General features: G+C 51.8%; 5 protein-coding genes across 5 annotated transcripts; 1 reads left to right on the top strand and 4 right to left on the bottom strand.

Annotated features, from left to right (window-relative positions):
- Positions 1-1,317: 1,317 nt before the first annotated feature.
- MCYG_02274 (vacuolar protein-sorting protein bro1) lies at positions 1,318-4,438 on the top strand (the record flags this gene model as incomplete). The annotated part of the gene is made up of 4 exons (XM_002849294.1): positions 1,318-1,595; positions 1,660-2,068; positions 2,096-3,262; positions 3,323-4,438. The coding sequence occupies 4 exons, from the start codon at positions 1,318-1,320 to the stop codon at positions 4,436-4,438; spliced, it is 2,970 nt and encodes a 989-aa protein (XP_002849340.1).
- Positions 4,439-4,932: 494 nt separating this feature from the next.
- On the bottom strand, positions 4,933-5,716 carry MCYG_02273 (conserved hypothetical protein; the record flags this gene model as incomplete). The annotated part of the gene is made up of 2 exons (XM_002849293.1): positions 4,933-5,376; positions 5,441-5,716. 2 exons carry the CDS (start codon positions 5,714-5,716, stop codon positions 4,933-4,935), a joined length of 720 nt encoding a protein of 239 aa, XP_002849339.1.
- Positions 5,717-6,435: 719 nt separating this feature from the next.
- MCYG_02272 (phosphotransferase family protein) lies at positions 6,436-7,785 on the bottom strand (the record flags this gene model as incomplete). Its single annotated transcript, XM_002849292.1, has 2 exons — positions 6,436-7,418; positions 7,545-7,785. The coding sequence occupies 2 exons, from the start codon at positions 7,783-7,785 to the stop codon at positions 6,436-6,438; spliced, it is 1,224 nt and encodes a 407-aa protein (XP_002849338.1).
- A 1,763-nt stretch (positions 7,786-9,548) lies between these two features.
- On the bottom strand, positions 9,549-10,529 carry MCYG_02271 (uncharacterized protein; the record flags this gene model as incomplete). The annotated part of the gene is made up of 2 exons (XM_002849291.1): positions 9,549-9,949; positions 10,256-10,529. The coding sequence occupies 2 exons, from the start codon at positions 10,527-10,529 to the stop codon at positions 9,549-9,551; spliced, it is 675 nt and encodes a 224-aa protein (XP_002849337.1).
- Positions 10,530-11,782: 1,253 nt separating this feature from the next.
- MCYG_02270 (glycine-rich cell wall structural protein 1) lies at positions 11,783-12,645 on the bottom strand (the record flags this gene model as incomplete). Its single annotated transcript, XM_002849290.1, has 2 exons — positions 11,783-12,551; positions 12,599-12,645. The coding sequence occupies 2 exons, from the start codon at positions 12,643-12,645 to the stop codon at positions 11,783-11,785; spliced, it is 816 nt and encodes a 271-aa protein (XP_002849336.1).
- Between the last annotated feature and the right edge of the window lie 57 nt (positions 12,646-12,702).

Below are 12,702 nucleotides of genomic sequence, written 5' to 3'. Positions count from 1 at the left end.
CACAGCCGTGCCTGGAAGACCGAGCCGGGCAGCAATTTCGAAACAGGACAGACACTGAGGCGGAAATTGCTTTGGGCCGGTACCGGGGTAAGTGAGTTTGCCATTTTTACTCTACGATATATATATCCATGAAAGAGACTAATAACCCGTCTCATTAGCCAGACGCCTGCAGTAAATCGGCCGAGCAGGCCTATCTTCACGATGGCAGTGATATGCATGAGCAGGAATTGGACATTGCTCAAGGCCTCTCAAATTTTGCATAACAGACGAATGCAAAAAAAAATAGGACAAAGCTAGGCTATGACGAGTCCCTACAGCTCGAGTTTCCACTTCCTAGGCGTGGGTGGGATATTGGTAGGTCAAGTCGAAATCACCAACAAGTATATAGATGACGCTCCACTGGATCATTTACACAGTGGGAGACAAAAGGAGACGTCTCCTTTCTTCCTTTCAAGGCAAGATATGTGACATCATTTCTGTTTATATTATAGACTCGGAGGAACAGTTTCATCAGGATAGGGAATACTGTTTGTATGCTAAAAGCTCTTCATCTCCTCTCCGCCCTTGTGTGTCGCCCTTCTCCCACCATACACATATACATAACTCGTATATATAGCCTTTTGACAATCTGCCGGGCTGAAACTGATGTCTAGCCAATCTGTGACTGTGAAGCAGCATCTCAGGCCTACTGGGCGGATGCCATACTTTCAGCAGGCAAGGATCCGGCTGTGATAGTGGCGCCAGTAGAGAGTGCAAGACTAGGATGGGATGAAAAATCTCCCACTCTTAGTGCATCATGCGAGTAGTATATCGGCTCTAGAGATGAAAGACAGCAGAAGAAAAAGAAAAGAAGAGGAAGAAGTTCTTCAGATTCACTGCCGCCGTGATAAGGCTTGTTGACGCTGCCTTGACATCTTTTTGCACCAACTTCTCGCCTTCACCAGAAACATCAACCAACCAACATATAGATAACCTCCTCCGGCCCCCAAAAAGCACCAGTTGACGCCGCGACAGACACAGAGGCACAAAGACAACTATATAGAGCGCATGTCCGGTTTGACCAGGCCTTCTTTTTGGTGACGACACCAACTATACATCACCCTCCTCCCCACATCGTTCCGCCGAGGAGGGCCAATATAGCCAGCCAGAAGCCTAGCACTCCCAGCGTCCTGATCCCCGTATATAGAGGGACGTATATATACAGAACTACGGAGTACACTACTCTCCAATTGCTACGGTGCATAGGATTATTCCTGGAGCAGATCTGTCGTCCTCTTGGGGGAGAGTGCTGGCTCTTCGGCCGCCAAATCCGCCACGATGGTGCAGTCTCCCATGATATCGTGTCCTCTCAAGCAAACGGCAGAGATCGACTGGATTGCTCCTCTCAAGGGATACATCAGACAGACATACGGTGATGACCCGGAGAGGTATTCGGAAGAATGCGCGACTTTGAACAGGCTGCGGCAGGACATGAGAGGTGCGGGCAAAGATAGCGCTTCCGGGAGAGACCTACTCTATCGATATTACGGGCAACTAGAGCTATTGGATCTACGCTTCCCCGTCGACGAGAATCATATCAAGATATCCTTTACCTGGTACGCTGTTCTTTCGTTTTGCTTCCACAAGAGGGATAAGTTGCAGGGCTGACGATGCGACTAGGTACGATGCATTCACGCACAAGGCAACCTCCCAGTACTCTCTGGCCTACGAGAAGGCTTCCATCATATTCAACATCTCCGCCGTCCTATCTTGCCATGCCGCCAACCAAAGTCGATCTGACGATACCGGGTTGAAGACCGCATACCACTCCTTCCAAGCGTCGGCTGGCATGTTCACCTACATCAACGACAACTTCCTACATGCTCCCTCGACAGACCTGAGCCGAGATACGGTCAAGACGATGATATCTATTACTCTTGCCCAAGCACAAGAAGTCTTTCTCGAAAAGCAGATAACAGATGGGAAGAAACCGGGATTCTTGGCCAAGCTCGCCAGTCAAGCCGCTCATCTATACACTCTGGCGGCGGAAGGTGTTCAGGAAAATGTTACCAAGGGGATATTTGAGAAAGTGTGGTGGATTCTGACCTCCGCAAAGGCGTCACATATGACCTCTCTGGCAAGCTATTACCAAGCTATTGCTGACGACGAAGGCGGTATACACGGTGTCGCCATCGCACGATTACAGATAGCGGAGAAGGCGTCCACGGCTGCAATTAGTATGGCCAAGTCATTTCCTTCCTCCGTCCCTTCTGGCTCTAATCTCACGTCTGAAAATGGCACCGTACTGCTGGATATGGTACGGCGACAGCTAGCTACCGTTCAAGAGAAGCTACCTTCGATGAAGAAGGATAATGACTTCATCTATCACCACCAAGTTCCAGCTGAGGCTGCTGTTTCTCCTGTAGCCAAACTCCCCGCTGCCAAAGCTATACCCGTCAGCGAACTGTACCAGGGCCAAGATATCCAGCGGATAATTGGCCCCGATATTTTTCAGCGTATAGTCCCAATGTCTGTTACCGAGTCGGCGAGTTTGTACGATGAAGAAAAGGCGAAGCTCGTCCGGGCGGAAACAGAGAAAGTTGAAGCTGCTAATGGAGAGATGGCCGCCAGCTTAGACTACCTGAAGCTTCCCGGCAGTTTAAATATCCTGAAGGGAAGCCTGGACGATGAGCTGACGGTCGATGAAGAGTTCAGAACGTGGTGCGAAGAGGTTTCCTGTCAGGAACCGTTCAGAGGCACTCTCGAGGATCTACAGGATGACAAGACGTCGCTACTTTCCACCCTGGAGCAGTGTACCAAGCAGCTGGATACCGAGGAGAGCGTGTGTGAGAAGATGCGGTCCAAATATGGTGCTGATTGGACACAACAGCCAAGCTCGCGCCTGACCTCGACTCTACGATCGGATATAAGAAGTTACCGCGAGACAATTGACGAAGCCAGCTCGAGTGATTCCCAGCTGTTGGTCACTCTACGACAGCATGAGTCCGACTTTGAGGAAATGCGTGCTGCTGGCGAGGCTGGTGAGCCGGATATACTCTTCCAGAAAGCACTCATTGCGGCCGGCTCGAGGCCAGGGAAGAATGGTGCCAGCCCAGGAAGCCCTTATAGCAACAGGGCCCTGGAAGGAAACCTCTTGGAGGCAGACTATGGGGAAGGGGGCTTATCTGTGGCAGAGCAGATCGCAAAAGTTGAGGAACTGCTACGGAAATTGAGCCTGGTGAAGAGAGACAGGATGCAGACCTTGAAAGACTTGAAAGACAAGGTGAGTTCTATCAACTAAAAAGAAACAACCAATCAGTTCAATGCCTAATAATCTTACCAGGTTCACAATGACGACATCTCCAACGTTCTTATTCTCAACAAGAAATCAATCGCCAACCAAGAGGAGCAGCTATTCCAAACGGAGTTGGAGAAGTTCAGACCTCACCAAAACCGGCTGTTACAGGCAAATCATAAACAGAGTGGCCTTATGAAAGAGCTGGCCAAAGTATATGGTGATCTGCTACAGGACAAGCGGGTACGGGCTGAGAAATCAAAATATGAAGTACTCACCAAGCAGCGAAACGCGGTCACATCCAAGTACAGAAAGGCACACAAGGCGTTCCACGAACTCCTGAACGGGCTAAGCCAGGCGCAGGCATTCTACATGCAAATGCGAGACACAATTGACAACCTGCAGCAGAATGTCGAGACCTTCCTCAACAACCGCCGGGCTGAGGGCGCCCAGCTACTCAGCCAGATCGAGCGAGACAAGGCCGCACAAGCATCCGGCCACGAAGAACGCGAACGAGACAAACTGAAGAACCTGATGGAACGATTATCTGTAGATCCGGCCTCTTCACCATCATCGCCTCCGCCTCCACCTCCGCCTCCTGCGCCCAAACGGGCTGCTAACACGGCAAAATCACCCACTCACCCCGGCCTACCACCACAGCAACCTCCATCTCGATCCCCCATCACAGCCCAATACCCTCCGTCCACCTCGACCAATTATCCACCTATAACTTACCCAAGCGGCAACGGCATGTCGCCCACTGAAGGCTATGGTGGCACTCAACCACCCTACGCCCAACACATGAACCCAGAAGCATACAACCCCATGGCCTACCTTTACCAACAGCCACCGACCTCCCCTCCGCCGCTGCAGCAATACTATGCTAGTCCGTCCTCGTACGGCGGCTACCCGGGCACATCACCCGTCCCTCAGCCCCAGATTCCACCCAGCCATACTCCCCAATATCTACCACAGGGCTACGTGCCTCCTCCGCCGCCGCCACGCCACTCACCAGTACAATATAACTCACCTGGCCAGGGACAGGGGGGATATCCTCCTCCAACCAGCAACTATCCACCCAGTCAGCCATCTCATCGTGCAAACCAACCCTCTCAATCACAGTCACAGGGCGATCCATGGGCGGGCCTGAATGCATGGAAGTAACGTATGAAGTAGGAGAAAGAAACGAGGAGAAACACGAATGAATGAATACCTAGGTATGTTTGAGATACGATCCAAAAGAGCTCAAGAACAAATATCAGGCCACCCAGACAACCAGCTGGGCAAATAGACGAAGTTTTCCTACAGCATTTTTTCCTACAAACATCTATCTGCATCTATCCATTAAAATAGCATTATGTCGACGTCGTTATTTCATTTTTTATCATAAAAAAGGGGGAAGGGGGCAACAGATAGAAATATACAATGGCAACTCTTTTTTCCTACCCTTTTATAACAAGGATATTTCTTAACAGGTTAAAAGGGGGTATATTAGATTAATCTTTATATTCTCTAGTTTGTTTTATACAGAAGAGCAGACTCTAGCTCACAAGGGTATCTATCAAGTATGTAACCAAACCGGATGGACCTAACGCCATATATGAAAGACAAAGAGAACAGGGCAAAAGAGCAGAGCAAAGAAACAGGGAGATCAAGATCTACGGCTGAAATCTAAGCCGAAACTCCTTCCCTCTCCTCTCCTCGTTGACTTTATACAGAAACCGAGCGATGGCATCCTGCTCTGATATAGCCGTGTTATTAAAATGTTTCCGCACTGCCGAGGCAAGTTGTGCCTTAGACACTCGTCCCTGTGCCGGGGCAGAGAGGCGATGAAGTACATTATCCGACCGCATAGTTGGACCTTCCTGTCTCGAGCTGATGTCCATGTCAGTGTCAACCTGCATGTCCTGATGTTGTCTGTCCGATGCCTGCTGCTGGAGCAATTGTCTGCGTCGGATGGAAATGGCGGTTGCAGATCGCAGACCGGCACCCTGCGAGAGGAGGATGGAGTTTATCTGTGATGAGAACGCGCTTGGGCAGGATAGGTTGTAGGCGTAGCGGTATTCGTGAAGGACAGACAGAGGCATAGTGGACCAATTTATCTATTGCTGCTGTTAGATTTGGTCGTGGCGTATTATCTATGTTATATTTAGGAAAGCCACATACGGAGGCCTGAGACTCAACGCTGCCACTCTCGTCCATGCGTTGATCTGCAGCAGGGGATTTGCCTTCTTTCAAAGCTGCATTCATTCCCGCAACGGTGGTGTTTGCAGCGGCCGAAGAGGTTGCGGCGGGTTTGCGGCCCTTGGTGGTGCCCTGGCGTTCACGGGTGCTGGACGCTTCTGACCGGGAGTCATCTGGGATTACAGCATTGGCAGCAGCAGACGTAGCAGCAGCAGCAGCAGCTGTAGCGGGTGCAGGGCGCTGGCGGGGGGGAGCCATTCAGGTTAAGGTAAAAAAGAGATGTCGATCGAGACTGCGGAGTGCGGTATTAAACGATTGAGCGCCTGACTGTCTGGTGGGGACTGAGACGGTAATTGGAGAATAGCGAGTGGATAATAAGAACGGGAGGAAGAATAAAAGGAAAAGGAAGAGAGCATGTCTCGTAAAGCTGGTGGATGAAGCTGAAGTTCGAACGTTTCTTCGTTCAAAAGTTCTTCTTTTCTCGGTCTTTTTTTTTCCTTTCGATAACGATTTTGACTTTTTTGTTTTGGTTTCCGCGTGGGGTGATTAGTCATTCATGTCTTATCTAATACAAGGCGTATCGATGTTTTGTTCAAGGCTTTCTGGCGATGATGAAGATTGGTTGTGATGTAGACCTTCAACCACGATGTGTGGTATCACGAAGCTATAAAGCAGTCAGATATACTATCATGTCTTAGATGCCTAAAGTTATTTATTCTACGTTCTAGTATCCAACGTTTGGCCCTACTTGGCAACCATTTAGCCCATTCACATACATATATAGACATCCTATAGGCTCCGGAGCTTACGGCCGTCATTCACCGTTTTATGTCTATATTCCTGTGGTTATTTGGTAACTGAAGCATTGTTTCGTTGTCTACAAGTGGTACTTATTTAGAGTTTGTAACTACGTCATCCCGTTCAACCCAATAGATATAAATAACTGCTTATGAAGTAGTATAGAGTGACGAAGGAGATTACATGTCAAAGACCTCGTCGAAGGAAGAGTGCTCATCTAGAGTCCCTTCTTCGGCCTGCTTGATTTTCATCTCGATAAACTGTTGCATGCCATCCTTCTCCTCCGCCGTCAAATAATCCTCTGGCTCAGTCTTCTGGTCAAAGAACATCCCATGCAAAAAAGTCCAGTAGATATCATCAAACATAAAACTCTTCCTGGCGGCGAGACAGAACCAAAACACCCCGTCCTCCATGCTCTCTGCCATCCTGCCTGACAGACGCTGGGACTTCCTCATCTCGCCCGCCGCAATACGCGCGTCTTCCTCCTTACGCAGGACAGACAGGAACAGGTCCAGACGAGGCCTGTACCTGTCTAGAAAGCGAGTGAGGTCAGACTCCCATGCCTCGGGGCTCTCGAACAGCAGCCACCAGGGTGCGGCGTGCGTGAACTCGGCGGGGGCAAAGTAGGTGTATTCCCAGTCTATGACAGCAGTAACAGAAAAATCCGAGTCGACCAAGACGTTTGAGGGACGCAGGTCATCGCAGTAGAGGTGGAACGTCGAAGCGGTAGACGTGTAAGCTAAACGACGGGCCACTTGCTTGAAGAGGCAGCGGGCAATGTACTTTTTTCGACAGTCATCATAACCCTTGACGGCGTCGTTGCGCTGGTAGAACAAGTGCATGAACTGCTGGTCCGCGAGGTGGGAGAAATAAGAAGGGGTATCTGGGAAGCTGGACTGGGTGAAGACGTGAAGGGGGACATTGCCCACCCTGACGAGCTCGTTCATGTTGAGGGTGAGAGGCCTCTTGTCGACCTTCCATCCTTTTCTGTCACAGTCGAACACCAGGCCGCCGATGGACGAAAGGACGGGCTTGGACAGGTCAAGCAGCACTTTGGCCATGCTGGCGTAAGCCTGGCGCAGCTGACCTTCGTCGACATCGGGCTTCAAGCTGGGCGACTTGACCGTCGGGTCTCGCAGATAAGAAGACAGTAACTTGCCCTCTACGAACGACATGACTATGTAGGGACCGCCTGCCCATCGACCCTGGCCTAGCAGTTTGGGCACGGGTACCGCGGAATGAACAGCCAGGAAAGTCATGGTGGCGAGCTCATCCTAGGTCTTCTCACGACGGAACCTGCTTCGACCAAGAAGAGGGAAGCGAACGACAACACGCTGGCCATCCTCGAAGGTAACCGTGGTGCAGATGTTGCATGAGCCGGTGGTGTACTCTGATGCTTCAACCGCGCGAACATCCGGCCGATGGTTCTGGGCCAAACGAAGGGGCAGAGTCGAGTCTCTGAAGAGCAGCCTGAGCCATCCGGCGAAGAGGGTCTGCGCCTTTTCCTCTGCCAGGTGGTCCCAGTCCATGATAATGAAGCAGTAGCAAGTCTTCTTCTCTTAACGGACTAGTTACCGAAGTGTTACGGATGATCGCGATCCCATTGTAGGATAGCTGATTATGGGAGGCTGGAATAGGGAATTTGAGCTTGAAAAGAACTATTTAATCAACTTTTCAACCAAATCTCCATCGTTCTCACTTAACAAGTGCCATGATCTATGTACTCATGGATGAAGAGAAGACAGCTTTACTGTCCAGTTCCGCTCAAAGTGGGATGCTGCAATCTTCTCTCCTGTTCTATCTATCGAGCCAAAAGGTGTGGAATCACTTCTCTTCAGATCCTACTTGGGATACTCAAGATTCCAGCATGTGGGATCCCCGAGCAATTCACAGCTGCCGCCTTATCAGCCTTTAATCTGAAGCCTGAAACTTATTCAACGCGAAACTTCAGTCCTGGTCCCTGAGGTATCTGCGTTTTACTCAACGTCGGATGATGACCTTGGAGTTCCGTTTATCCAGGAATATCTCTTTATGACTGTAGTTTAACATGGGGATTTCCAAGGAAGAATGAAGATTGCGCCGCAAGAAATCTCTGGAGAACTGAGCCGGTTCTCCTTTTCTACCGGTGGAGCCCCAACTTATGATGCGGAGAGTAACTTAACCCCGGCCCATTGAGACCTTATTGACTACTCGGCAATGCCTGAGCGGCTCGGACGAAATGATAAAGATATTGAACCAACGCCGTATTTCACAGCTGGCCCTTTACAGACCCGGAAGATTTCTACCTTCTCTCGCTTAACCGGACCAAGAAGCCGGAGAACATCCTCAATAAGGGAGACTTCTTCGTGTCTTTTTACAATGGACGACGCAAGACCCAAGGTTCGTGCTCATCCGGATTTGAATATACAGAACATCCTTGTATCCGATGTTGAATTGGGGGGGGGGGCCTTTAGATCGTATTAGCAACGAATACAGGGATATGGCGATATACGATATAATCGATGTTCTGGAAGGCGGCGAAATGGAACAGGAAATGCTGGATTATCTGAAAAAAAGGGGATTGAGAGCCTGCTAAACCAAAGTTCAGTCGTGTGTAGCTGGGCATTAACAACTGGCACTTGGCCTGAATGTAGATGATTCCTGTGAAGTGCATGTGGCATCTGCTCATTTGAGCGCGGGACTGGCCCAGACCGTGAGATAAACATGGGGAAGCGGTTCTACCATGTAACTGTAGCCCTGAGGTGGCCGTTTTTGTACCACCCTTTTCTGCTGTTCTATATAAATAAGAAAAAAAGGCTTTTTGATATCTTGGCGGTTGAATAAGCTATTACGTCACGGAATCTTCCGGGCTGGCTGGGTATCACGTGACATGGTACTGCTTCTTCCCCGAAAAGATCGCAGCTTCACCGATATACGATCGATAAAGCTTGCCACTCCGTTCTTCCATGGAGAAAAGCTGATGATCGCTATGGAGTAGATACCTGGGCAGAAATTGAGGCTGTGGAGCTGGTGGGCCGGTAAGTCAGGGCAGTACTATGTAGGTTACATACAACACCTTGCCCTGTTCACTTTCGACTGAGGGATATCGTTCAGGGCTCGATGGCGGAACTATTGGCGGTATGGGGTGCGATTGACTGCACGCAAACCGCCTGATGCGTAACTGGAGCACTGGGTTTGAGTTGGGATCCGAGAGTGGACATCTGCATCTTCACCACCAGCACAAGTCGCCGCCTTCCAACAGATCGAAGGGGGACTTAAATGCGACTATACATGAATTCATAATGTCGACGCTTCACACATCCTCCGTCCACTGCAGATAGACGGACAAGAAGATAGACAAGATAGACAAGACAAGACAGGCAAGAGAGCCCAGAATGGCAATGCCGGATATCCTGTCTTGAACAGATATCCTGTCGCAAAGCGTCCACACCAACGGCCGGTTCGGATGGCGTTGGGCTATCGGCAAGAGCATACGACGTTCAGACAGGGCTGCAGAGACGCCCTCAAGAATCGTGGCCACATGCACCCATATTGGAACGATGGGACGGATACCGATGCCAGGTTCCTCGGACGTCCCGAGAGGCTCTTCCGGTACTCTTCTATCAGAAGTGCTGACTATATCGCATGTTTGGGGTATTAAGTAGTCGGGGCAATGCCTCGTCGACGAGCGGAGGACTGGTCGAAGCCTGGCCACTGTCGTCACGTTAGCTCCATGGCTGTTGTATGTAGACCGTACATACGTAGACCGTACATACGTAGACGTTCTTGTATGTAGACTGTTCTTGTATGTAGACTTATATATTTTTGGAATACAATATACTTCGCTTCGCTCCGTAAATAATAGTAATGGTATGTATAGTAACATGGTATGTGTCTGAGATCGCCCGCTCTCCAGAACTAGTCTAGGTATACCGTGCTATAGAATTGAGAGGCCCTCTGTAGGCCTGCCTGAGAGCATGCCGAGGTGCTAAGATCAGCCTGTGCAGGACGGGGCTGTACACAGCAGGCCGGATGCAGGAGATGAAACACGGCCTCCCATGTTATCTATCCAGAAGAAGGGAAGAGAACTTGCGTAACCCCTTGGCCCGACAGGTCGAGGTGGCGACGTGGAATCCCTCCACCCGCACCCAGAGCGAGAGGAAGACGACCAAGGGACTCCATGATACCGGCCAGAGAGAAGCTTCTCCGGCTGTACGGGCAGGCAGACGGACGTCGACGGGCTCGAAGAAGCATCCTCTTTCGACCTGGCGCAGATGGAAGCGTTGGCGCCCATCCTCACGCATAGCTCCAGACGCATGTGGAGAGCTCTACATGTATGCGTCAGTGTAGAGTGCATAGTAGAGTGCAGTGTATAATGTATAATGTACGGCGATATACGTCGGCGGGAGGAGGCCGAGAGTGAGGATACGAGGGAAGCGACCCGGAAGGCAGCGCCCGAATCTAATCTACGAGCTCTTTTTAGCTCACTTCCGTCTTTCCGGCTCTTTTAACCCTCAAGGTGCCATCATGCCACTGTCATGTCGCATCAGCCGTAGGAGGTACTGTACATCCAGCATGTACTGTATGCACGAGTGAGTGTGGCGTGGCTGAGCGACTTCCCCGGATCATCTTCGTGCGGGAGTCTGGAGATGGCGTGAGCCGAGGTCGTTTCAAGAGTAAGGCTAAGACTAGAGGTACATAGGTGGTGTGTACTATGTAAGTGGTGAGGGTGTAAGGGGTGGTAAGGGGTGGCAAGGGGGTACATAGTAAGAGAGTGAGTGAGTAAGTGAGTAAGGAGGGAGAGAGTAAGGAGGGAGAGAGTACATAGTAGGGGAGTGGAAGAGTAAGAGTAAGAGAGAGTAAGGAGGGAGAGAGAGAGAGAGAGAGAGAGACTGGCGAGTCGGAAGCTTCAAGCGTCTCTCGTGGGCGCGAAAAGGCCGAAGGGCGTGAAAAAGGGAGGAAGAAACGTGGAGAAGAAGAAGGTAAAAAAGTAGACTCTTTTGTGGGGTTTTTTTCTTCTTTTTTTTTTTTTTTCGTCTCTTTTTTCGTCTTTTCTCGTCTTTAGGAGGGGCGAAGGAGAAGCTTTTTCTCTTCTCTCTTTTCTCCCTTCCGACTGTTTTCTTCTTATTCTCTTGCTCTCGCTCTTGTACTGCGACTTGTGGACTTTCTCCAACCTGCTTTGCTCTGCTTGCCTGCTTGCTCTGCTTGCTTGCTTGCCTGCTTGCCTGCTTGCCTGCTTGCTTGCTTTCTGACCGACTGACTCGATCGACTGACTCGATCGACTGACCGTGTCGGCTGACTTGGGCTCTGCTACTTAAGCCAGCACTTCCTACATCAACATCTACATCAACATCACCTACATCTACAATAAAAGAGAATACAAAGAGAATGCCAGACGAGAAGCCGGAGCTGCCGCGGCCGTACAAGTGTCCGCTCTGCGAGAGGGCCTTCCACCGCCTCGAGCACCAGACCCGACACATACGCACGCACACCGGCGAGAAGCCGCACGCCTGTCTCTTCCCCGGCTGCGCAAAGCGTTTCAGCCGTTCAGACGAGCTCACCCGCCACTCGCGCATACACAACAACCCCAGGAAGCCCGGCAAGCACCATCACCACCACCACCACCACCAGGTCGAGGGCAAGGTCAGGTCTGCGCCCGTCAGCCAGGCCGTCTCGCCCAACGTCTCGCCGCCTCACTCCTACGCCGTCCCCTACGCCTCCCACCTGCCCAGCACCCTCAACCCCTACGCCAGGCCCGCCACCGCCTCCACCACCACCACTTCTTCTACTATGGACATCAACATGCTGGCCACGGCCGCCAGCCAGGTCGAGAGAGACCACCAGCTCGCCCCCTCGACGTACAGACACCATCGTGCGTCCTACCAGCAGCCGCTCTCCTCCTCCTCCTCCACCGCGCCGCGGCTGCCCTCTCTCTCCGCCTACGCCATCTCCCACTCCCACTCCGCCTCCATGACCAGGTCGCACTCGGACGAGGAGCACCACCACAACCACTACTCCTACCGCTCCAAGAGGTCGAGGCCCTCCTCCCCCAACTCCACGGCCCCGTCCTCGCCCACCCTCAGCCACTCCTCTCTCTCGCCCACGCCAGACCACACCCCCCTGGCCACGCCCGCTCACTCGCCCCGGCTGCGGCCCTTCTCCTACGCCTCGCCTGACCTGCAGCTCCCGTCCATCCGGCAGCTCTCCCTCGGCCACACGCCTGCCCTGGCCCCCATGGAGCCCCAGACCGACACCTCCAGTCACGCCACGCTCACCCACTCCACCTATCTCGCGGCCTCCCCCGCCGCCTCTGCCGCTGCCGCCACAGGGCCGTCCATCAGCGACATCATGACCAGGGCGGACGGCACGCAGAGGAAGCTGCCCGTCCCCCAGGTCCCCAAGGTCGCCATCCAGGAGGTCCCCCCCGCCCTCGACCTAGACAGATATTAGTCTCTCCAGTCTTCCAG

Source organism: Microsporum canis, genomic scaffold, assembly GCF_000151145.1.
Source record: "Microsporum canis CBS 113480 supercont1.2 genomic scaffold, whole genome shotgun sequence".
Taxonomy (NCBI): Eukaryota; Fungi; Ascomycota; class Eurotiomycetes; order Onygenales; family Arthrodermataceae; genus Microsporum; species Microsporum canis.
This window is presented reverse-complemented; position numbering and strand designations above follow the sequence as displayed.